The sequence below is a fragment of the Cervus canadensis genome, chromosome 16 (genome assembly GCF_019320065.1).
Source record: "Cervus canadensis isolate Bull #8, Minnesota chromosome 16, ASM1932006v1, whole genome shotgun sequence".
NCBI lineage: Eukaryota > Metazoa > Chordata > Mammalia > Artiodactyla > Cervidae > Cervus > Cervus canadensis.
In genome coordinates, this window is record NC_057401.1 from 60,178,151 (window position 1) to 60,203,271 (window position 25,121).

The 25,121-nt window shown below is 47.1% G+C and overlaps 1 protein-coding gene across 2 annotated transcripts in view; it reads left to right on the forward strand.

The window, feature by feature from the left end:
* Positions 1 to 848: 848 nt before the first annotated feature.
* The window catches only part of ICE1 (interactor of little elongation complex ELL subunit 1), a 59,839-nt gene continuing 35,566 nt past the window's right edge, over positions 849 to 25,121 (forward strand). For both annotated transcript variants that reach the window (XM_043488599.1, XM_043488600.1), the window contains exons 1-10: positions 849 to 1,176; positions 12,220 to 12,278; positions 12,974 to 13,008; positions 16,364 to 16,382; positions 17,153 to 17,264; positions 19,149 to 19,225; positions 20,171 to 20,208; positions 22,175 to 22,257; positions 22,471 to 22,510; positions 22,588 to 22,644. In XM_043488599.1, coding sequence (XP_043344534.1) covers positions 1,093 to 1,176; positions 12,220 to 12,278; positions 12,974 to 13,008; positions 16,364 to 16,382; positions 17,153 to 17,264; positions 19,149 to 19,225; positions 20,171 to 20,208; positions 22,175 to 22,257; positions 22,471 to 22,510; positions 22,588 to 22,644 — 604 coding nt within the window. In that variant the 5' untranslated portion in view covers positions 849 to 1,092. The remainder of the gene's footprint in view (positions 1,177 to 12,219; positions 12,279 to 12,973; positions 13,009 to 16,363; positions 16,383 to 17,152; positions 17,265 to 19,148; positions 19,226 to 20,170; positions 20,209 to 22,174; positions 22,258 to 22,470; positions 22,511 to 22,587; positions 22,645 to 25,121) is intronic.

Genomic DNA, 25,121 nt, shown 5'->3' on the forward strand with positions numbered 1-25,121 from the left:
CTTCCGAGCAAGGTAACCGATGGCAACAAGCAGGGATTATCAAAAAGATTCTGGTGGCAGCGGATATTCGAGAAAACTTTGATTCAAACAAGAGGATGAGGACTTGAGCGTATCCGGGAATTGCTGTAAAGTGAAGATTTTCTCTTTTTTTCCCTTTTCAAGAGATTTTAAAAAGATTTGGTAGTAGCCGGCCACTGACGGGAGGCGGGGTCGCCCAGGATTCGGCCAGGTGCTGTGCTTGGCAGGGGGAAAAAAAGAGGCCGAGGAGCGCGGGCCCGGACGGCAAGTGGACACGGAAGGCGGGTGAGCTGCGAAGAGAGACGTCTAGGAAGAAGGACTGGTCAGCGGCGATGACAACAACGAACGAGACGAACCACCCCCTCAGGCACGCCCGCGGCCGCCGGAAGAACTGCTCGGGGTCCGCCCGGCGCACGGGGGCCGCCGGGAGATGTAGTCCCCCGGTCTGCGCCTGGGCCCGGGCGCACTCTGACGGAGCGCGCCGCTCCAGTTAAAACTCGTGCACCGGCCCGTCAGGGTGCGGGGTCCTTCAGGGCCGGGAGTCGCCTGCAGTGACGTCACCTCAGGTCACCTCCCCCTCGGCGACGGTTTTAGGTGTCTATGGAAAGCCGACTACACAGCAAGCCGGCAAAGGAAGACTAAACCCTACACAGCGGAAGAAGGGGCCCGTCCGACGCCTCTCTGCCCTGCGCCGTTTCCTCGGGCCGTGTTCCCCCGCCGCCGCAGCGCGCCTCCGCTCCCCGTTTTCCCTCAGGCGGCGCGGCGGGCAGCCCAGCACCGCGGCGAGGGGGCGGGGCGAGCTGGGGCGGGGCGGGGTCCTGGCTGGGCGGTGTCGCACGCTCGGGGGGCCGCGCCGGGTGTACCGTCCCTCTCTCCAGCGCCTGAGGTGGCTCTGGCTCGGAGAGCCGTTCGCCAGGCTCCACGGGGACCTCGGTGCACGGATGGACCCGCCCGGACCCGGCGGGAAGCGGCCCGGTAGGGCCGGGCGGCCCCGGCGGGGTCAGCAGAGGCAGGACGGGGCCGAGGCCGCCGGCCCCTGAGGCGCGCGGGCTCCGCGGGCCCGGCGGCGGCACCATGATGCCGGGCGAGACCCACTCGGCGGCGCCGGGGACGGCGGCGGACCTCTCGCGCTGTCAGGGCTGCGCCTCCCTGCAGCAGGTGCGGTGTCTGTCCCTCAGGCCGAGGGCGCGGAGGGGCTGGGCCGGGCCTTGTGGGGCGCGGGGCGGGGGTGGGGGCAGGGGTAGGGCGGAAGCCCTCCTCCCCCTCACAGTATTGGGAACGGCTAGGGCTTCCCTAGTGGTTCAGCTGGTGAAGAATCCGCCTGCAATGCAGGGGAGAGAGTCCCTGGTTCGATTCCTGGGTCGGGAAGATCCGCTGAAGGAGGGAAAGGCTACCCACTCCAGTAATCTTGGACTGCCCTGGTGGCTCAGCTGGTAAAGAATCCGCCTGCATTGCGGGAGATCTGGGTTCGGTCCCTGGGTCGAGAAGATCCCCTGGAGAAGGGAAAGGCTACCCATTACAGTATTCTGGCCTGGAGGATGCCATGGACACAGGAGCCTGGCAGGCTACAGTCCCTGGGCTTGCAACAGTTGGACACGTCTTAGCGACTTTCCGCTGCGTTCTTCAGGCTTAGAATCCGGGATTCATTTCCTAGGTGCAGCGCAAGTGGAGGGGTGGGGGGCCCTCCAGGGTTCCCTTCTCCAATCCCGATGTTTCCCCCAAGGCTGACTCCGAGAGAGATGAGTGGTGGCCAGAATGCCAAGGGAAACTAATCTCTTCCAGGAGAAGGTGGTGGTTTTGTTTTGTTTTTTTTTTTTTACTGTGCAGGCCAGTCCTTCCGTATTTCTTGCTTGTGGGGGCGGGTGCTCATGTGGCCTGCGGGTTGGCCAGGAGGGTCATTCGTTCCCCGAAGGCACGCGGGCACTGCAGGTCTCTGAAGTGCGGCGTGAAGTGTGCGCGCCCCCGGCAGAAGAGGAGCCGCTGCCAGCGTCTGCCTCATGTCCTGCGGAGTGCTCCTCTCCAGCTGGACTTCTCGCGGCCCTCTGACGTCAGGAGTCTCTCTTTTTGCTGCTGTCGTCAGTATTTTTCAGTGGTAAAGTGGGGCTGTCCACCGTGTGCGCCTGTGTGCTCAGTGGCTCTGTCGCCTCCAACTCTTTGCCACTCCATGGGCTGTATGTATAGTCCTCCAGGCTCCTCTCTCTGTCCGTGGGATTTTTTTTCCAGGCAGGAATATACTGGAGGGGGTTGCCATTTCCTTCTCCAGGTAATCTTCCCAACCCAGGGATCGAATTTGCGTCTCCTGCATTTGGCAGGTGGATTCTTTACCATCTGTCCTATTCTACCAAGTGTTCTGGGCACTGGGGAGCTAGTGGTGAATAAAGTAGTGAACTAAGCATTTTGTAGATCAGGTGTATGTGTGCGCGTAAGACTTAGGAAGGTTTGAAGTGTTAGGGAAATAAAGGAGGAATTGGACTGGTGGTTTTGTCCCCACTGGGGCTGCCTGGAGGGCAGGTTGTCCTTGAGCTGGTGATATTCGGACATGTGAATGATGAGAAGCAAGACTGGAACAGGTGTGGGAGGAGCTTCCTAGGTAGAAGGTTTGACAGGTGATTGGATTTTGGGGTGAAAAGGAGCGAGGTGTCTGAGGAGCTGGAGAAGCTTCAGTTGGTGCAGGGGCAGAGCTCTGTGAAGCCACGGAGTGTAGGCCCCGAGGCCGGCAGAGAAACTGAGGGTTTGGGGTTTTGTCTTTTTATCAGCATCATTTATGAGCTGATCCCAGACATTTTAAGGGCTGGGAGCAGAGAGGGAGAGAAGAAAGTCCTACTCTGGCACTCTGAAGTAGAGGGGGAACTAATGGAAAACTCACTGTCTGAGCTGAGTTGTCTCATGGAGGTATTCGTAATGTGCTTTTGCTTTTCCCTCAAAACCCAGGTCCATGATTGAAGTTCTCTTGAATCTTTTGTAAGTTGTATTTATTCTTTGGGCTCTTTATTCACTCAGAAAATATTTTTTGATCCCCTGCTGTGTTTTAGGAAGTGCAGTTACAGCAGTGGGTGAAAAGGCAAGTATTCTTCATCTCTTAGAGCCTCTATGTTAGGAGGTCGGAGGAGGAGACAGGCAACAGGTTAGGTGAGAAGGTAACAAATGTGTTGGAAATAAATTGAGCAGAGAAAGGAGGGAGGGGAATAAAAGGCTGAGGAAAGGGCCAGTGTCTGGTAGAATTTAAGTAGGGAGTCCTGGAGGCCTCAGGGAGGTTGTCTTTAGGCAGAGAGGGTGAGGATAAGCTCTGTAGACGTCTTTGGAGAGGAGCACCCCAGATGGCAGAGAGGTCAGCTGTGGTGGCCAGAGTCGCCCATGTGCTTGGGAAGACGTGGTGGAGGCATGGTAGCTGGGGTGGAGTGCGCGCTGGGGTCTTGGTTGGTTTGGGGCCGCCTTGGCTGGGTGACTTATAAGTGACAGGGATTCACTCCTCGCAGTCACAGTGGCTGGGTAGTCCAGGATCCAGGGACTGGCGGATCTGCTCTCTGATGAGAGCGGCATTCCTGGTTCGTGATTCCTTCCTGCTGTGCCCTCACTTGGCAGTGCTCTGGGGTCTCCTTCCTAAGAGCACAGATTGCAGCCTGAAGGCTGTGCCGTTACGACCTGTTCACCCAGCAGAGAGCCACCCTGCAGGTGCCTGTCCTGTTGCTAACTATATGTCAGCGCATGGATTTGGTGGGGGGCACAATGACCTGTGGAATCTGATGAAGTTAGAGAGAAGAGAGGCTGACTGTGGGCACCCTTGGAGACCGTCGTAAGGATGTTGGCTTTTCTTCTGAAAGGACAGTGAGTCACAGGAGGCTTTTGTGTAGGAGGCCGATGAGTGTAAATAACGCCGTCCAGTCGTGGGTCCAATTCTCCTTCAAAGAGCTGGTCTTCGTTCAGAGTAGCAACTGCATCCTCCTGGTGGCTTGGCCAGAAACTCGATGTCCCCCTTGGTTCCTCGCTTTTCTCTCTCACCCTGCATCCACTCCATCAGCTTACTGTCATCTCCTCCTGGTCCCCCCGTTTCTCCCCGTCCCCACCACTTCCACCCTCGTGTGAACCCCTGTGATCGCTGCCCCAGAGGCTGTTGCAGTCTCCTCCTGGGCACTTCCCTCCTTTCTGCCACGCCACATTCTTCTGTTGGTTCTCAAGCCAGCCAGCAGCCGCAGGGGTCGTCCTGTGCGGTCTCTACGTACAGGAGTCTGCAGGCCTTTTCCAAAAGGGGCAGGATCATAAATAGTTAGGTGTTGTGGTCTCCTTCACTGACACTCAGCGCAGCCTGTGTAGCGTAAAGACAGCCACGGGTAGCACCGGAGGGATGGGTGTGGTTATGCTCAGGGGAACCCTTGTTTGTGGGATGGGACAGACACTGGTAGTGTGGACTGGAGCCCTGAGGGGTTTCAGCTGTGTTCACGTCTGGTTATGGAGCCAGGCGCCTCCAGGTGCCACAATCCCCTCTGGGGAAAAGCGAAGTGGCCAGGTCAGATGGGCTCTGAGTTCACTGTGAGAATCTTACTTGGGGAGAGGTGGGGGTGGGAGAGGGGAGGAGCGTGTTCTGTCCACGTCTGCTGGTCACTAAGGCGGGTACGGAGTCATGAAGCCAGGAGAAGCAGACAGACAGAGGTAAAGAAGTCGCGTGTGGGAAATCAGGAGGGCTGAGGACAGGTGTTTGCCAGTCAGTAGGCCCACGGTTGGCCCCGCGGAAAGGCTTCTGCAGGATCGCGCAGTACCACAGCCTGTGTGTGTCTCAGCTGCAGTTGTCTCAGAGAGGGGGTCTGTCGAGAGCACACCCTGCTGTGAGCTCTGACGCCCCGAGGTCCTGGGGCTTGCAGAAGTTTACCGGGCACATCAGGAGTGTCTGCCTGCAGGAGCCCCCGAGCCAGCGCCGTGGCTCCGTCCGGAGCCCCGTGGAGGCCGGCACTCTGTCCCCATGGGTCAGTGCTCTGCGTGGGCTGCACGTCCTCCTCCCCGTCTCACCCCTCCCGGCCCTCCTCTCTCTCTCTCTTATTCTGGCCATGCCTCTGGCTTGCAGGATCTTAGTTCCCTGACCAGGGATTGACCCTGAGCCCTCAGCAGTGAAAGCCTGGAGTCTTAACCACTCGACTGCCAGGGAATTCCCTGTCGTCTTTCTCTTTAGCGGGTGCAGAGATACATTGCTTTTGCTGCTTGATTTAGAAGTTTATAGATTGACCACGTTTTCCCCTAGTCTCTCACATCACCTCATCTGTTTTCTCATCCTTATTGGTTACAATGATTGATCACTGATCTGGAACCCAGTGTCCGTATGGGTTGTCGAACTTTGGAAATCCTAAACCTGTGTGGATCCTCACACTGGTGATAATTATGTACCGTTAAACAAATCTTAAGCTGAGAGGTTTTAAGTCAAGCTGGCATAAGCCCCTTTATTCTGGTAAAGGAGAGGGCCTCTCCACCCCCACCGCTTTTTTTTTTTTAACCAATTTTAGTTATTGTAGAGTAAAACATTTTAACTCTCTGGAGAATCCAGATGAGAGTTTGAAGCACATAGTCATACTGTTTAGCTTATGTAACTAGAATAGATTCAGAATAAATGGTGTCTGGCTGTCCTTGGAGCAGGTTTGAGCCAATTATTTATATAAATTTGTGTTGGACTTCCATTGATAATCACCAGTGGTTTCAACTTCCATTCTTTGCAACTTGAAACATACTTACCCCTAGACACAGCGACATGTAAGTAGTTATCACGAATGCCCACGGAGTTAAAATTCATGCTGAGTGTTTTCGAGTGCCACCATGTTTGTGATCCTGTGGTGTGTGTTGGAACAATGACCCTGAACAGAAAAGGCATGGAGCGTGTGTTGTGGTTGAGGTTACAGATGAATCAAACAGCAACCACAGTGTACGTGTCTTGCAATGAGTACTTACTGAGAAAATCTGAGTAAAAGGTGGAACCCACACAGTTCAGACCGTGTTGGTCAGAGGTCACCTGTCCTTTTCTAGGGGCCATTCAGAGTAGGCGCCCTGGGAGCATCCAGGAGGGGAAGCTGAAGGCTTTGCGGAGGAAGTGGCTCTAGGCCAGAGGAACCATTTGTGATAAACGAGAGGGAAGAGACGGAAGGGGAGTGGTGTGGGCAGAGGAGGTGTCACGGGCAGAGACTGGCAGTGGAATGGAGTCTCTGATCAAGCCCAGAGCAGAGGGACTGGGAGGAAGAGGCCCGCGAGGCTGGAGCCTGCCCTCCCCAGAGCCAGAGCCACTCAGCGGTCCCGGCGGGTGCGCGCAGGTGGACGTGTAGGCCTTCCCACTGTGCCAGGGGGCATCACCCGGGGCCCTGGCTGACCGCTCAGGGGACACGCTCAGCTCTCATGGAGCTCGACCAGACTCCATTCAGCCGCAGACAGGAGGAGGAAACGGCTCGTCGGAGAGGATCTGAGCTGTTCATGTAACCAAATCACCCACAGCACAGCAATCAGAGAGATCTGTGGTTTTTAAAAAGAGTTTATTTTGAAATAGTTTAGAACTGCCAGGAAAGTCGCCAGAACAGTGCAGAGAAGGCTGATACTCTGTTCATCCCATTCACAGCTGGTCAAGATGTTTGCGTGAAGGTCCTTGTTGGCCTGCACACACACACAGACACACTCCACACTCCGTGTGCTTCCTCGAGATCTGAGCGCTTTCCAGCAGAGCCTCAGCTCTCCCATTGGGCTGGAAGCCTTCGTGCCGCACTTCCCTCTTGCCTCTCTCTGTGGGTACGATTTCCCTCAGGTCAGTATCTGTAGACCCATCCGACGGGCCTACAATATGGCCAGGTGTAGCTTCCCCCTCCTGGTGCGAGGTCCCATCAGGGAGGTGTCTTGTATGTCGTTTTTGTGTCTCTTCAGCCTTTTTCCTTTAGTCTCTCTCTCGTGTGTGGGGAAGTTCCAGTACAGCCTTGTATTCTCTGCGGAACACTTGGCCAGGTCTGGAGAGGCTTTGGTGGTCACCCTGTAGTAGCAATCCCCACAACCGCCCGGGTTTGGTGATCCCCAGGGAGGGCTGATCCAGGGTTAGGTTAGTGGTTTATTGCATTGAGAGCAGACCCAGGGAAGGCTAGCGAGGTGCCACGTGGAGGAAGCCAGCTGAGTGCTTGACTGGAGTTCCTGTAGCCCTGTGTTGTGATGGTGTCAAGTATTGTCCTGCAGGGTGGCTCCTTAGAGATTCCCAGCCCAGGGGCTGCTGTGGGCTGGCCACGTGGTCGCGCCTGCCTACGTGCCCAGGCGCCGGCTGCCGGGAGGAAAGCAGGTTTCAGCAGCAGCCCTGTCGCACCGTTGGGCCACCGGGTACCACTCTTACAGGTTCCAGGCTTGGCGGGAACCCTCCAGAAAGCCTGATTCCTGGGTGCCAGCCAAGGCCGCCCTTGCGAGCAGGCCTTTTTGAGGACGGCAGCCTCAGGCCTTCCTGTGGGCTCTGGTCTGCATCATGTTGGCCGCGGGGTGAGGAGTGACCGCGGAAGTGGCAGGCCTCCCACGGCGGGAAGGACGGCTCCAGAGTCAGCGAGAACCTTCCCGCCCCGAGAACGTCAGTGCTCACAGGCTGACTCAGGCAGGTTACTTAGCCCGCTGTCATTGGGTCTTTGCGTCTTTGCTGGGCGTCTGTGTGTTGTACTTGGCGCGTTAGGAGGACCGCTTCCCTCACTCGGGGCGGTCCGCTCTGCCCGCCTCCCGCCCGGGCCCGCCCCCGCGCTGTGTGCGCAGCCGCTGTGCTGAGGGAAGGCGGGGATCGGAGGATTGCTTCTCTCCCCTTTTCCTCGGCGGCTGTGGCCTGGCTGACGTGAACCGCGTGCTGTGGGGCTGTGGAGCACGGGGCTGCTCTGGGGGCTGAGCTCGGAGGCAGAGGAAACGCAGGGGCAGTTAGGACGGCCGAGGGGACTGCGGGCAAGTGAGGTTTCCAGGGGCCGCCGTGGCAGAAGTCCCCGAAGGAGAGGAAGCTGTGCCGGGACAGAGACAGCGGGAATGGGGTTCCAGAAGGAGAGCAGGGCCGCGGAGGAAGAGCGGTCTTCGGGACACCCCCGCCTTCACCTCCCGGGGAGGGAGAGCGGCCCGGGACCGCGTCCTGCCTGGAGGCTGGGCAGCCGGGGAGGGCCCGGCGTGCGCACGCGAGCGAGCGGGTCAGCCGGGGCCTGCGCCCTCCGCGCCGCAGCACGGTCACGGTCCCGGTCCCAGACGCGTCAGCTAGAGGCCTTGACCGCGACCAGGGTCGGAGAAGCACCGAAGACTGTTCCATTAGGACACCGCAGCGACAGCAGCCAGCCGGGCCAGAGGAGGAGTTAGGGGCCGCGGCGCTGTGGCCACCACGGCGCTGTCCTCACCCGGTGTGGGTGCTCCTTCCCTGGGTGGCGCTGTGTTTTGTGGTTTTAAGTTTTTAAAGTCAGAGTTCTGTGTGAGCGTGGTTTAGAAAGACAGCTAGACACACCGAATTTGTTAAGCCCCCAGCCCGCCTGTCCGTGTTCTCAAGAGACACCAGTTTTGTTTGCACCATTGCATATTGTTAAATAATAGATGTGTATCGCTACTTCTTGTTTTTCAGTTTCAGACATATTTTTCCATTTCTGCCTTTGGAGGATGAGGCTTGAGCTGTCTTTCTGCCCTGTACCCTCCTTCAGGCTGCCGCCCGCCCCCCCCCGTGAAAAAAATCAATCCTCTCAGTGTAGTCGCGATGACCCTTAGGTCACTGTTCAGAGTTGACATCATTATGACTGTCAGAGCCAAACTGTGGAGTAAATTGCAGTTATTTTTCCTTATCTGTGTGTTTTCTAATGGTTCTCCTGATTAATAGCTATATCCTTACTTAATTCAGTGGATTAATCTTGAAAATGTTAATACATCAGAGATGAACGTAAACGCTTTACATGACTCCTTCTGTTTAATCCTGATAGCAAGCCAGATACATAACCTGCACCACCCCCAAACACATACACAAAGTGTTTCAGTCTCCTTGTCTGTAAAATTGGAAATAGTACTGAGGCAGGGAAAGTTAAGTTGGTTTGCCCAATGCACCCTTCTAGAAAGTGGTGGAAGAGGAATTTAAACCTAGCTGTGTCTCTCCAGAGAGCCTGAGGTTTCTGGAATGTGTCTGGCACAGTTCTGGACATTACAGAATGGCACTTGGAAGCAAGGCTGGGAAGATGAGATTGACTTGCAAAGAACTTGAAAGAGAATTGGGGGTGGGTGGGAAGAGGTTATAAAAAATAATCCATCTCAGTGCGTGATGACGCCACATTCCCTTGTAGCTCTCTGTCAGTTAGACAGCTCATCTTGATGCCTTCGTCCCACCGGGTCTCCTGTGATTTCATCCTTGGGGGAAAACCCCCTCTGAGCCTTAGGGCCTGCCTCAGCCGGCGCGCAGCTCCCTGCTGGGCTCCCCGGGCCTCTGCTTCATGCCTGCCTCGTCCTCTCTGTAATTTCATGGTTAGAGTGGGCTCTCTTCATGTCCTTGGCTGCCTCCCTGAGCAGGGGCGTCTGGGGAGTGAGTTTGAGGAGACTGCCAAGTGTTAGAATGTCTGTTTTCCATCGTGATTGATTGATAGCTTGTGCGGAATTTTACCTTGGAATTCATTTTCCCCCAACATGCTAAAGGCTTCCTTTCTCAGGTCTCTGGATGATTGTCGGAGTCGGAAGATATTCTGAGTCCAGGTTTTTGTTTGTGACTTGTGTCACTTTGGTTTTCTCTCTCTCATGACTCTTACAGGATCCTTATTTTGCCTCAGGCTCTGAAATTCTGTGCTTCTGTTTCCTGCTTTGGATCCAGTTTGGATCCGCGTGCTAGGCCCTTTTAGTTTGGCAACTCTGGCTGCAGTTCTGGGTTTTTCTTCTTGAATTTCAGCGTTTAATGTTCTCCCTATCTTTTCCATTCTTTCCTGAGACTCTTTATCAGGCAAGTGAGACCTCTTGCACTGAAACACTGATTGCTTTTACTTTTCTGAATTCTTTCCCATGTCTCTGCTTTTTGGGGGCAGAGGTTTGGAGGACATTTTTTTTCAGCTTTACCACCATATCTTTTGAGTCTTTTACTTTGCTTTCCTGTTTTTAATTTAGCTGTAACAGTTTTGTTGAAGTATAATTCACATACCCTGAGGTTCATCCTTTTAATATGTACAGTTAGGTGGTTTTTAGTATATTCACAGTTATGGAAACCCGGTTACCACTTGTTAAACACGTTTTTCCTGCACCTGTGCCCTCTCCAAGAGCCCATTAAGCATTAACAGTCATCCCGCTTCCCCAGCCCCCAAGCCCCTGGTGATCTCTAGTCTACTTTCTGTCTTTCTGGCTTTGCCTGTTATGGACAGTTCACATGAATGAAGCATACAACGTTGGCCTTTCGTAACTGCTTCTTTCACTTAGCAGGTTTTCGGTGTGCATCCATGCTGTAGCGTGTGCCATTCATTTCTGCTCATTGTCAGATACTCATGCTGTATGGCTGTGCCACATTTTATTTTTTCCTTCATCAGATGATGGTTCATCTGTTTATCAATTGATGTTTAGTTTAGTTCTACGTTTTGGCTAGTGTGAATAAATGCTGCTTTAAATGCCAACTTGTTTTAGTCGTGTCCGACTCTTGTGACCCTATGGACTGTAACCTGCCAGGCTTCTCTGTCCATGGGATTCTCCAGGCAAGAATACTAGAGGGGGTTGCCATGTCTTCCTCCAGGATACGTTCTCTATCCAGGGATCAAACCATCAAACCCGCATCTCCTGCATTAGTAGGCAAGTTCTTTATACCTAGCGCCACCTGGGAAGCACTTTAAATAAGAGTGTACAAACTTGGCATGGACATATGTTTTCACTTCTGGGTGTATACCTTGGAGTGGAATTGCTCAGTCATATAGTTAACTGTTCAGCATTTTGAGGAGCTGTGAAATTATTTTCCACAGCAGCTGTACATTTCCTGTTCCACCAGCAGTGTTAGGAGAGTCCCAGCTTCTCTGCATGCTCACCAGCGCTTGTTATTATCTATCATTTTGATTTCAGCCATCCTGGTGGGTGTCTGTTTTTACCTGTTAAGAGCTTTTGAAATCTTTTCTGAGAATGGCCAGAGGAAGTAAGGGCAGTTTCTCAGGGTCACTCATGAAGAAAGAGAAATGAAAAGCACGGCTCTGAGATGGTCGTGCTCCCAGCTGTCACTAACGCAGGGCGCCTGTTTGGATTTGGAGACAGATGTGTCTCCCCGGAAACCGGGCAAGGAAATACATTGCCCAGCGTATTGTTAACACTACGGTGAAGACTGAAAAGGACCCAGCCTGGTCTTCAGTGGAGAACTGGTGAATTGAGTACATCCAAACATGTTTTAAATATACACTGACAGTTCTGAAAGGATATATACAAAAAGCAAGAGTGACTTTTGACAGGTGGTGTGATTATAAGATGATACATACTTTCTGTTTTAATGTGTAGATTTCTTATTTCAATAAATGCTTACATGTATGACTGCAAAGAAAATGCACATGTTAGTATGAAGGGAAATTGTTCTGTAATTCTCAAAATAATATTAGACAGAAAAAGACATTTTGTGGATGACATGAAAAATAAGTTCTTATTACTGAAATGTTTATCAGTGAAAAAAGGAGACATTAAAGGAAAAAGTCACTTAAAAAAAAATCTGTTCAATTTTGGGTATTAGGAGCATTTTGAACAGTCAATTTTTTTCCATCAAATTGATAGCAAAAATTTAGAGCCAGATTTGTAGCTGTCCCTAAAGTATAAAATAGATCCTTGTAAAAAGAAACTTCACTGACTTTTGGCCCTATTTTAATATTCCTATTTGTCTTTGCCATGTTATTTTTCATTGTTAGGTGTTTTTAAGAATTTACGTGTCTTTTTGGATTAAGTCCTTTTGGAAATAACGCAGAGTGAAGTGTAGACTGGTGGTTAATAGTAGTGAGTGAACTAAAACAAGGACTGCTTATTGAGCTCTCACAGTGAGAAAGCATGCACAGTCAGAGCATCTTGCCGTCAGAGTGCTGTCATCCAGGCAGAGAAGGCTCTTCTGCGCGGTGCAGCGGGGGCCCGGGGTCACACACAGTACCCCTGGGGGTTATATACAACGTAGACATATTTCTGTGTTTGTATAATATAGTGAGCCATCTGTTTATGTTTTATCATAAATGTTATAGAAAAGCTTATATTATAAAAGCAAATAGCTAACTGCAGCTTTTTTTCTTCCAGAATTTGAATGAATACGTTGACGCATTAATTACCTTGAAGCAAAAAATCATTAACACAGAGTGAGTATGTTTTCATGCGTTTGGCCCAACTCCACGCACCTGACGTACACGCTGGAGCAGGTGGCGGTGGTAGCGCCCTGGGCTGAGGGTAGACCCGGGGTTGCTCGCCGGGGCCTGCGTGCTGCTGGGGGGAAGGTGAGCTCCTCGGGCCTGGCCTGGCCTCTGGGGGCCCTCTGGTCTTACGGGTGTGCATGCTTCTCTGGTGTGTGGCCACAGTGTGTGGCTTGCAGGGTCTTAGCTCCCTGGACCACCGGGAATTCCCAGTGCTCTCAGACCTTTCCGGCAAAGCTCAGGGGCTAGCTAGGGCATCATTTCTGCTCGGCTGGAAATGTTCAAAATTCTAAGAGCTTTAAATATTCTTGAAAGCCTTCATAGCTTTAGGACTGGATAGATTTCCTTGTGGTGGTTCATGGTCACAGTGTGAGATTGTTTTTTTAATCCTTTAAAAATCACAGGAATTTTTGGGCGAAGATAGTATTTAGATCAAAGGAATTTTAAATTAAAAACTCAAATATGTGCAGTGCCTTTAAGGAATTTAAGGTGCTGTATCTGCATATGCACATGTGTAATAGATTAAAGATAAATTTGTTGTAGGAAACCTAGGATCTGAGAGTTCCTTGTACATTTTCAAATATGCTTGAAACATAGTATGTTTTCCAGATTGAAAAGTAACATAACTCTTTTCTTTGTTGCAGTAATTTGTTAACAGAATATCAGAAGAAATGTGATGATATCCTTTTACTGGCTTTTTCCTTTGAATTTTTAAGAATGTAAACAAATGTGAGAATTTTCATGATTATCCTTTGGGAAGTGGTATTTACAGATTCAAAGCAGGAAGTGCCTCTAATAAGCGCAGTGAGCAGCTGTCTTCTCCTCTAGACACGTGCTAAATCAAGGCTGCTCGTCTCCTTGTTACAGAATGTTTTGTTTTTGTCGTTAATTCTGATTCTCTGAGGTTTTGTAAGCTTTATCAAGAGTCGGTCTTTCTCATTTGCACTGAGGACAGCCCCTGTGTTCTTTAGGTTTAGGAGTAATGTGAAGCTGAGATGATGCTGTGAGATTTGGGAGTTTCTGTAAGAAGTGTACTATAGGAGTATCAGAGTGTTGGAAGGGTAACTTTTGTTCCTTAGCTTTGTGGTTTGTAGAGAGTAATAAATATCTGCCGAGGCATAGTGGACTTCTGTATCCACTGGACAGTTCCTGGGCTCTGAGTCCCCACTTGTTCAGGAGCCATCTGGAGCAAATCGGCCTCTGTATTTTCTTGAAAGGGGGGAAACTGTGTGCCCAGTTGTTCTGCCACATCGCGTGCTAATACTTAAGTCTCTCCTATGACAATACACATAGGTATTGTTAGGGATTCACTGACCTGCAGCTCCAGCTTCAGTGTTGGGGCAAGTGCTACGATTTAGGTTTTGCACTAACCTGAGACTGGTTTCAGTTTTGTTTCTGGCATTCCTAAACTCACATGTGATCATCAGTTACTGGTTTGTGTTGGCACCATCATACCTGATTTGTATCATTGGAGTAATAAAATCAAGGCATAGCATTTCAATCTCTTTAGTATCTGAATTTTTACATTTAAAACAACAGGCCTCTGAAAATCTCCTCTTGTGTTTTATTTATTGAAACTGTCCGTCTGTTTAACTATATATCTATGTTACTTAAAGAGTAATATCTTTGGTTTTGAAAGCTGTGTGGAAACCATAAACACCTTTAATTAGCAAAATAGGGAAAGAGGCAGTTAATTCCAGTCTGAGGCAAATATGTGCTCTTTGTATCCTTTCTGGAAGAAATGGTATGAACTTTTTGAGGTAATAACAAATGTCATCCAGCAGGGAAATTATTGAGCTAGTTTCCTAAACTTTATGAAATTTATTAGAATAGTTTATTAAAAATTGATAAAACTTATTCTTGAATTCCCCCCTATAATGGGGTGATCTGCTTCAGCCTCAACTACAGGTAAATAGAGATTAAAAAAAAAAATAAACACACCTGCATTTGCTCACAGTGTGTATTCATTGTGCCTCAAGTATGTGGTGGTTTACTCTGCAGCCTGAGGTGCCGGTGCTGTAGGTTTAATACGGCATCTTACGCGACTTGATTCTGTGCTCTTTTTTTTTGTAATTATTTTTTGTTGAAGGATACTTGCTTTACAGAATTTTGCTGTTTTCTGTCATGCCTTTAAGGTGAATCAGCCGTAGGTATACATACATCCCCGCCCTTTAGAACCTCCCTCCCGTCTCCCCCCCACCCCACCGCTCTCGGGTGATACGGAGCCCCTGTTTGAGTTTCCTGGGCCACACCGCAGATTCCCGCTGGCTGTCTGTTCTACGTGTGGTAACGTAAGTTTCCGTGTTACTCTCCACACATCTCACCCTTTCCTCCCTCTCCCCATGTCCATAAGTATTTTCTATGTCTGATTCTCCATTGTTGCCCTGTAAATAATTCTTCAGTACTGTTTTTCTAGATTCCGTATATATGTTTTAGAATACAGTATTTACCTTTCTCTTTCTGACTATACTTCACGCTGTACAGTAGGGTCTAGGTTTATCCACCTCATTAGAACTCAGATGTGTTCCTTTTTGTGGCTGAGTAATATTCCATTGTGTGTGTGTTCCACAGCTTCTTTATCCATTCATCTGTCGATGGACATCTAAGTTGCTTCTATGCTCTAGCTATTGTAAATAGTGCTGCAGTGAACAATGGGATACATGTGTCTCTTTCAGTTTTGGTTTCCTCAGGGTATATGCCTAGGAGTGGGATTGCTGGGTCATATCACCGTATGACCTAGTTTTTATTCCTAGTTTTTTAAGGAATCTCCATACCATCTTCCATAGTGGCTGTATCAATTTACATTCCCACCAATAGTGCAAGAGTGTTCCCTCTTCTCCATATCCTCTCCAGCATTTATCGTTTGTAGACTTTTTGATGATGGCCACTCTGACCAGTGTGAGGTGATATCTCATTGTAGTTTTGACTTGCATTTCTCTGATAATGAGCTATGTTGAGCAACTTTTCATGTGTTTGTTAGCCATCTGTATGTCTTCTTTGGAGAAACATCTGTTTAGGTCTTTCTCCCATGTTTTGATTGGCTTGTTTGTTTTTCTGGTATTGAGTTGTATGAGCTGCTTGTATATTTTGCAAATTAGTTCTCTGTCAGTTGTTTGATTTGCTGTTATTTTCTCCCATTCTGAGGGTCGTCTTTTCACCTTGCTTAGTTTCCTTTCTGTACTCTTTTGTGTCATTCTGACCGTCTTCTTGTTTATTAGTTTCTCTTTCTATAGGACAGAGGGTATATTTTATTTCATCGGAAATTTTTGTGAATTTTTCTTTCTTGCAAAGACTGCAGTAATTTAGGATGAGTAAAATATACTCGGTTAGAAGTTTATGTTCTAATAGAGGAGGATAAAGACATGTTATGACCTATAGGTATTTCTATATTGTGATATGAGAGTAGGGTTTTACAGGAGATGAAACTTAAAGATGAAACTGCTGTCTTCAGTAATATTTTACTGGCAGCGTGATGGGAAATGAAGTCATCAAATTGTGCAGATTGTAAAAGTGAAAGGTTTTTAGATTTTATGTTCTCCCTGTATTTCTTTTCTCAGCTCCCCCACATTGTAGGCTAATTCTTTACCATCTGAGCCACCTGTGTTCATTAAACATACAGATACATATATGTATACGATTTTAGTAAGTATGTAATTCTTGTTTCCTGTAACTGTGCTCTGGACTCTGAGAAAGGAAAGGCAGGACATGTGGGGATTCAGAGTCGTTTTCATTAGTTGTTTATTCCTTTGTCTTTGCTTTTGTCTGGAATTTCATATTAATCATACAATTAATCAAGAATCTTTTAATTTAGAGAAGTATATATTTTGACTTACGGTAATGTTGTAAATTAGGAGTAGCTCAGTAAAAAGCTTTTTGTCGTATGTTATAGGTGGAACTTTGGATGTTGTATTCTAGGAATTATGATCTTACCTGTATGTGTATTGAACACAGATTATTACAGTTTTAAAGGGAGTTTTATCTTCAGACTGGTACCTGTAGATGAAGTTTTCACAGTTTTCTTTAACAAGTTTTACAGCTGCAGTTTGCAAGAAGGTAAGCTACCTGTTTTCACAGTTGATTCAGGGTAGACATTTACTGGACTAGATTTCTACACAAAAAAGTGCCACATAGAATTGACCCATTATGTAGGCTTTTTTGAGTGCTCATAATAAAAGATGTACATTTTCCTTCCTATTGTCTAAATGAATTCTTACTGAGGTCTCAAATTACGGCCTAGGGTTTGGTTTTTCAGTTACTTTTACTGACCGTGTGGCTTGAGATGAAGCTTATTGCTATCAGTTATTGTCTCTGTGAATTGGACAATTTAATGTGGTTGTTTACTGTGTATATTTTAAATGATTTAAAATAACCTTACTTAGAATTTAGTAGTGTTTATGCAACACTACTGATTACACTTACCAATTAGAAGAAGGCAAAGTGTGGTTATAAAATGAATCACAAAGCTGCTTGTCATTTAATTTAAAGCAGTGGCGATATGTTTATTATTGGAAGAGCCACAGCACCTGATAGACAGTCCCAGTACTCTTGCGTTCTCCAGGCATTGAGAGCCTCTGGCGTCTGCTTCTCAGATGGCTTTTGCTGTACTTTTATTAGAAATAGAGTCATGTCAAAGAAATAAAAAGTGATATGTAAGTAATTTTCGTATTTAAAAATACCAAAATAAATAGAATGCATTTAAAAAGAGATTCTTATTTTCTTTTTTGTTTTTAGAAAAAAAATTTGAAACTCGCCAGTAGATACATTTAATAATTCACCATAGGTACTTCTCATAATAACTTTAATAATATATTGTCCATTTTTAGAGAGAATAGTACTCTGCATCACCAAGTGGAGCAGATGCTTCAAAAAATTTCTCCTCTGCAGAAGTGTCAGGAAGAACTGGGATTTTTAAAAGCCGAATTAGAAGAGAAAAAGGTACCTAAGCTAATTTTCCTACAAAGGTTTATCTTGAATACAGTAAGATCTGCTTATTTACTATCATTGGGATAAGGGGACGTTACATATCTTAACAAAGGAGAGAGAAATGATAGTCAGGACTCTTAAGTGTTCTGCTGTCCTTAGAGAACATTGAACTAGCTGACTGATGCCTCAGTCCTCAACAGTGATCACTAGTGATTAGTGGAATGCTGTATTAGGTGCTTGTGCTTTTTGAGAGATTTATAGAACCTTTTAGCTGTGAACTTGTATGACTTTGTGCCCTGCATTGCTTGCTTTTTCTGTTTTTCTTTCTGTCGTTGTGGTGGCTCAGACAGTAAACAATCTACCTGCAATGTGGAAGACGTGGGTTTGATCCCTGGCTTGGTAAGATCCCCTGGAGGAGGGCATGGCAATCCACTCCAGTATTCTTGCCTGGAGAATCCTCATGAAGAGAGGAGCCTGGCGGCTACAGTCCGTGGGGTCACAAAGGATAGGATACAACTGAGCGACTCAGCACAGCATATAAGTGTAAAATAACATGCCAAAGTTCAGACTTAAACTTAGAAAAATAAGGTTCTCCGTTTCAAAACCCAGCTGCAATAAAACAATTTTAAGTGCTGTAAACTTATTTTTTAATATAAAATTCGTGTTACTCTTGCTGGAGCTCTAGAAGACAGTTTATGGCTTTTACAGATTAAAAACTCTGAAGCCGATAGTTAGGTGTTTAGCATGAGACAAGTGGTAGCCACGCTGGTTCCTGTCTCCTTGACCTGATAGCACTTGGCCTCTCGGTCTTCATGTCATTCCATAAGGAAAACCTCTTTAACAGTGATTGATTTTCCTGTTTGTTTAGAAAGTATTATATATTTATCTGTGTGGTGAAAGTTAAACAATTGTGCTGAATTTTGTCTGTCTCTGATGACAAAGTAATGTCATCAGCCATTCCTGAGAGGAAATGTTAATACTGGAGTCAGAGTTGAATAATAAACCCTCAACAGTCAATCCTTCACTTTGGCTTTCAAAGAATTCCTCAGCTTCTGAATCCTCAGGCCCCTTATCTGTAAACAGGGGTCATAAAGACTGTCTCTCTGAGCTCTGGCAGTTGAGGAACTGTGTGTATAGGTGAACTGTGTAATCAGGCTCAGTATGTTTCTTTCCCATTCCATGATGCCTGTAGGTATGCCTGTTGATTGGTGTGAACATATTCCCCCCAGTTATCAGTAAGTGTAATGATGGATATTTTTGCACAGTGGTAATAATTGTTGTTGTTGTTTAGTTGCTCAGTTGTATCTGACTCTTTGCAACCCCATAGACTGTTGCCAGGTTCCTCTATCCCTGGGATTTTACAGGCAAAAATACTGGAGTGTGTTGTCATTTCCTACTCCAGGGCATCTTCCTGACCTAGGGATTGAACCTGCATCTCCTGCATTGGCAGGTGGATTCTTTACCACTGAGCCACCTGGGGAAGCCCAGTGGTAATAGTAATTTACATTTATTAAGCTCAAAGATTGCTCTAGGGTTGTTGAATTCTAATTGGTTGAGACAAAAATACTAACTTTTCAATGTTATGAAGATTTGGATTTACCTTAAAATTAGCATATTTTAAATTTTATAGCTCTGTTTGACTAGACTGTTAATCATGTTACCTCTGTTGAGAGTTTGGTTATATCTGTTAATGTGTTCAATGAATTGTACTTTGGTTTCCTGCCTAAACATATTTATTCATTTGGTTAATTTCATACTATTAAATGATAATGATTTAGCTTATCAAGGTCAAAATGAGTTATCACTGATGGTCAGTGACTTTCACATTGGTGAATGTCAATCAATATGTAAATTTCAATATATTAAAAATTTCAATATATAAAATTTCTTTTCCAGAGTTCTCTAAAGTTGTATCAGGACACTCATCGGGAATATGCTCGTGTGAAAGAAGAATGCTTAAAAACTGATGCTCAGTACGTATTTAAAAATTACTGTGAAAATAAGGTGTTCAGCCTTGAAGCTGTCTAATGTTTATATGAGTAGTGTTGTCTTCTCTCTGTCTTTGGGTTTATTGGCCATAATTAATTAATTAGTCTCTCAACCTTGGTTTCCGCATGTCTGGAAATTCTATGTTGAAGGATTAATAGGACAAAATACCCCATCGTATGTTAAGCGCTTGCACAAAGAAGGAACTCCATAACAGTTTTTATGTCTGTCTGTATGTGTGTGTCTGTGTTATGTTTTCACAAAGAAAACATAATTGTTGTCTCCTTTTTTTGTACAAGTCCTTTAACACGTATTATGTGGAATGGGTGTCTTGGTCCATTAAAGCAAAGGGCTCTTCCAAAATGTCAGTTAACTGTTTTGAAGTCTAATACTATGTTCACATCATTTACAAAACTTGTGAACTACACATAAAGTTATTTCACAGTAACTCAGGAGACTTTCTCAGAGGGTTTCCTACCTTCTCTGACTCAGAAATCTTTCCTAAAACTGAAAAAGTGTAGTTTTCTAGCCACTGTCTCCTATAAAATGGTGGTATGACTGTTCCTACCAGACGTGCTCCTTAAAGTAGCCTCACCTGGTCAGGACACCACCTGGACACCTCAGCTTGGCTTATGTGTCCACGCTCATCTAAGAGTCCCAGGCGTGGCGTTGCCTGAAAAACAGAATTTTAAATCCCTTTTCCACAGACTGCATGAAAACAGCATGCTGTTGTTTCTGTGGTTTGCTCTGCCTTTTGAACAGTTGGTGTTTTTAGTGGTTGGTGTGTGATGCTTGTCGTGGCTTGTCGTGGCTAACGGTTTGTTACATAAATCTTAGTACTTAAAAAAAAGTATCACAAATTGTGAAGTTGTAATATACTTTTTCTGTTATAACTTTCCTACCCATGTTAATGTGTACAATTGTGTTATCAGGAAGAAGAAACTAGAAGCCAAAGTGAAGAAGCTGGAAGGTAATTGGCACCCTGTTACCCCACTAATGGAGGTCATCATCCTCGTAGAGGTGATTGGTGTCTATGCAGGGCTGTAGTTCTCAGTCAGGCGGTCCAGTCCTGGTTTTTGACGGCTTATCCCTGGGAGAGTGCGTGAAGGGCACCCTTAGGAAGAAGCTGAGTACCGCGCTCCTCTCAGCTCCTGGACAGTCGTGGCCTGGGACGTGCAGGTCCTTGACGTGCTCACCCAGAACATGGCCCACATGTTCTGTGTAAGCAGCAGCAGTCAGTCAAGGACTTAATTTTGAAAGTTGAATCTCATGGGGCCTTCTCATTTTTTTGGTGATGAAATCAGTGGTTAGTGGGGAAGGACACTCCAAAAGAATATTTGGATGATCATGACTCCCGTGGTGGAGAGATCTCTGTGAGATTCCCTGCATCGGAGCGCTGCAGACCCTCGCTGGCCCCGGTCCTCTGCGCTCAGCCAGGCGTGGGCCTGGGCTGCCCTCTTCTGCGGCCTCAGAGGCCCTGCATGGGCCCTGCTCTCACAGCACTAGTGCTCTGCCTCAGAGAACGGTTGGTTTTATTTTTTTTATTGAAGTATAGTTGATTTATAGCATTGTGTTAATCTCTGCCACACAGCATAGTGACTCACATAATATAAACATTCTTTTAAAAAGAAGATCCTTTTTTATCTTCTTTTCCATTATGGTCCACACAGCAGATTGAGTTTAGTCCCCTGTGCTGTGTGGTAGGACCTTGCTGGTGTCCATTCTGTAATATACCATTTGGCATTGCTAACCCCACACTCCCACTGCCTCTCTCTCCATCCCCCTTGGCAACCGGGAGTCCGTCAGAGAATAGTTTATTTTCATTTCGAGTGTGAACTGAGAATTTGAATAGATGTTGCTGAATATGTTTCCAGTTATTAACTTGCCTAAATTGAGCCCAGTTTTTCAGACTTAAGCTCTAAATATTTTGGTAACAACTTTTCCCCTGATTTGGTTGTTGCAAACACATTGTGGCAGTAAGTACAACATCACTGTGTTCCTTCCCAGTATGACCTTCTGTTGTTAGTGTGTGGGGATACGTGTCTATTTAAGGATGTGTTTTAAAGGGATCCAAAGTGCCTGTGAGAGTGTATGAAGCTATTACAACAAACTTCTTTTGAATCAAAAATATATTTTCCATGTGACAGAAACATGTTTCTAGTAAGTGATAGGACATAGAAATCAGGTGAAAAAATAGACAAGTTTGTTAGAGGAATCAGGAGGGGACTGTCTCTATGGTGTTTGTAGGATTTTACTTCTCATAGCAATTGTATGTGCACATATTCAGATACAGTCAGGACTGGTCAGGTTCTTCATAGTATAGTTGAACCCTTCGGTGCTTCAGAGCCTAAAACTCGAGTTAAGAATTTGCTCTCGGTCCACAGGGGAGCTGCACAAACATGTTAGAAGTACTTCTGTGATAAAGTTATGGCACTCGGGGTGAGTTGACTTGAGGCAGGGTAACTCCGGGCAGGCAGGCACAGCGGTGTAGTAAACGCCAGGAAGGCTGTCCCTGCCGCTGAAGAGCAGGGCCTGAACCACTGCTCAGCAGAATCACACTTCCGAGTCTCTGGCGCTGGAGTGTTGTTGCTGGCTGTTGAAGAGTGAGCACACCACAGCCTCTCCTCTGTAGGTCTTGTGTGGTGGCCTTTTGCCTGACTGAAGGGTCTGGGTTGGCTTGTTTGGGGATTGGAAAGGTTTCTTAAGGCCTATGACAGTTCTTCGTTTTTGTAGATAGTAGTTTAATCAAAAGTGTTTCTGCCTTTATTCCTGACTCCGACAGAATACTGAAAGAACGGTGACTTTACAAAATCTGTTTCAAATTTGGGGAAAAATTGAGAAAAGCTCTCCGTAGGTTTTTTGAGTATTTCATCAACGGTACTTACAAATTTGGTAAATTATTTTTCTCTTTTACTTCATGTACTCTTTAAATAAAGAGGCTGCTGTCAAGCAAACTCAGGACTTCAAGCAACTAAGGAATGAAAAGAAAATACTTGAAAAGGAATTTAAGAAGACACAGGTAATAGGTCACAGCAGTGCCGCCTGTGTTGAGCTCTTCTCTCCGGCCTGCTTGTGTCCTCTCTCAGCACGTGGGTCCCCATCATGCAGAGTCAGAGGCCCCCAGAGACGTGGGGGCCGTGAGGGGCGCCCCTGGGCCGCCCCTGTACATCCCGTCCTAAACAGCTGCCCTCCTGTATCCGCTGTGAACACTGCTTCTGTTCTGTTTTCACAGGAAAGACTTGACGAATTTTCTAAACAGAGAAATGAAAGGGGTGAGTATTCAGTTAATGCTTACTTAAAAATGCTGTTTTGACACACACTATTCTAACTGTTTTCCCCCACATTTTAGAATTGAGACATATTGGAACACAAATTTCAAGTGATCCTTGCGGAAGCATTGATAAAAGTGAGTATATTACGAATTTAGTTTTAATCTCCGTGTATTTCTTTTAGTGGTTTGGGAGGCTGCTTGTTACTCTTACCTATGGGGTAAGGGATTCCAGGGCGTGTAAGTGATTTTTGTTAGAAGAAACCACCTCCTGTTTCCTGTCATCATTAGATCTGTAACCTTGCTGTCTGATAAGATAATCCAGTGAATGAAAGAGTCAAAAGGCTGGGAGAGGTATACTTTGCACACTTTGCAATAAATAAGTAGAGTTTCCTCGTTAGGTTACAGTCTATCAAGTTAATGCTTGGTTTCTTAGGTGCCAGTTATATAGATGTGGTTAAAGGCAGGCAGGGAGACCGTGGAGTCCGAGCCCCACAGGGTGTTTTTGGCAGACAGAAGACCTGAGGAAGCCTGGACGTCCCACGGAGGGTGCGGTGGTCCTCCGGGAGCAGGGTGCCCCGCGCCCCACTCGTTGCACTCTGGACCCGCTGCCGCATGGCTGGAGGCTGATACGAGAAGTGGGGACCCCGGGGATCACATCACCACTTCCACCTGTTGCAGGACGTTCGGCCGTTTGCTTCCCTTCTTTGTGCTTTCATTCTCAGTTTAGAAAAAGTTATGAATTTCTGCTCTGCTATCTCATACTTTTTTGGTAGAGATAAGTTCAAAATGGTAAGTAAATAATGGTATTTTCATGTCACCCATGTTTTTTCCAAATGGAAATCATTAAAAACACATTGTTTTGTTCAGGTATGTAGTGTCTCTTCAGAAGTCTCCTTTACCTTTATTCCTTCCTTTAATTTTTTATTTTTTTAGTCCACAGTTCAAGGCTTCAGGCTAGACTAACAGTTGACATGTTTCAGCTGCCTGGGGCCTGATTCCCTGTTTGTCACTATCACTGATATACGATTCCATGTATCTTTGGCTCTTCCTGCTCCGAGATATGGAGACTTTTGCGTACTGGTGCTGCTGAGAGAAAGCGAGGGCTGGGCAGCGCTTGGCTTTACCAGCTGACAGCCAGCTCTTGAGTTTGGTCGTCTCAGTTTTAGGAGTCAGCCGTTATCAGGCCTTACTGTTTAAAATAGAACCCTCACCCCCTTCCGTAGTTGCTCGCTAGTCTCATGTTCTGATTTTTCATCAAAGAGCTACTTACTAGTTTTACTAGAACTAGTAAAATCTTTTTTTTTTTTTTTAAATGATATATCCTCTCTGTGAGGGAAAGGATATTGTTTATTTTACTTTTTCCAAATAAATGAAGTCTTTAGGAATCTGCTGATTATTTCGCTGTGGAGCTTGATGGGTTAAATTCCCAGTGCTTAAGTATGTGTTTAACACTTCCCTCTGTTAATACTGGACTTCTGAAGGACATTATGAGTTAGAAGGAGCATTGGGCCGGCTTCACTTTTGAAAAGACTGCCTGAGTCCTGTGTTGGCCTGTCTTTCTTTCACATTCCTTATCTAAAGATGGCAGATAAAAAAAAAAAGAATAGTTAAAAAGTGCTAACAATTATTGAGGAAGGTATAAAGCAGATGGTGGCAATTGGTGATGAAATCCCAAGTCACAGAGGAAGTAGCAGCCCTCCAAAAGCAGGCTTTGACTGCAGGAGCCTGGCGTCCCCAGAGCGGGGGTGGTGTGGGGGCGAGGAGGCGCAGCGTGACTGACGGGTGGGAGGTCCGCCGCCGTCAGGCTGCACGCTGTCGCGGGCTGTGACCCAGACTGGCCGCAGGCCGCGGCCCGAGTTTAGTCTTCTGGTGAGTTAGGAAAGGCAGGACCCGGGACGGCTGTGGCTGTCAGAACACGGGGTTAATGGTGCCGCTTGGAAGGAGAGCTCCCCCTGTTTGCAGAAAGTGAGGTATGTGTACACCATGGGGGTCCTCACCATTCCCGCTCTGCTTGCCCTCCTGATGAAGGCGTGTCCTGTAGGTTCATGACACGAGGACCTGCGTTTGTTGCCAGAGGAACAGCCCTGTGGATGGAGGCTGAAGAGATGTGCCCTGGCTGTGAGAGGTGCTCCTGTCCTGAGGAGGAGCAGGGACAGGAGAGAAAGACCCCAGGCACGAGGAGAGCAGTCCCTGAGGGAGCAGTGGTCGGCCATGAACAGGGAGAGGACGTCTCCAGCTGAAGTCGTGTCCTCAGAGGCCGCTGCTGTGACATCTGAGGCAGAGTTCTCTGATACTAAAAACACGATCATAGGAGTGAACCCGCTGGAAAGGCTGGGTTGCTGAGTGGGCAAATAGAAGATTGCTTTGATGAGCCAAGGGATTTAATCGTGGATATCTCTGAGTGTGTGGTGTAAAAAGATAAGGAAATAAAAGGTGTTAGGGGAAATCTGAGACTTTGGAGCATAGAGCCAGATGTTGTGATAGTCACCTAGGACTTCTCAGAGCGGAACACAGAGCTACTCTTTCCGGAGAGAGTGTGATCAGGAAATGATAGACGATTTCCCAGATCAGGACCTTGATGTGATAGTTACAGTAGAAAAGCCTGCCAACTG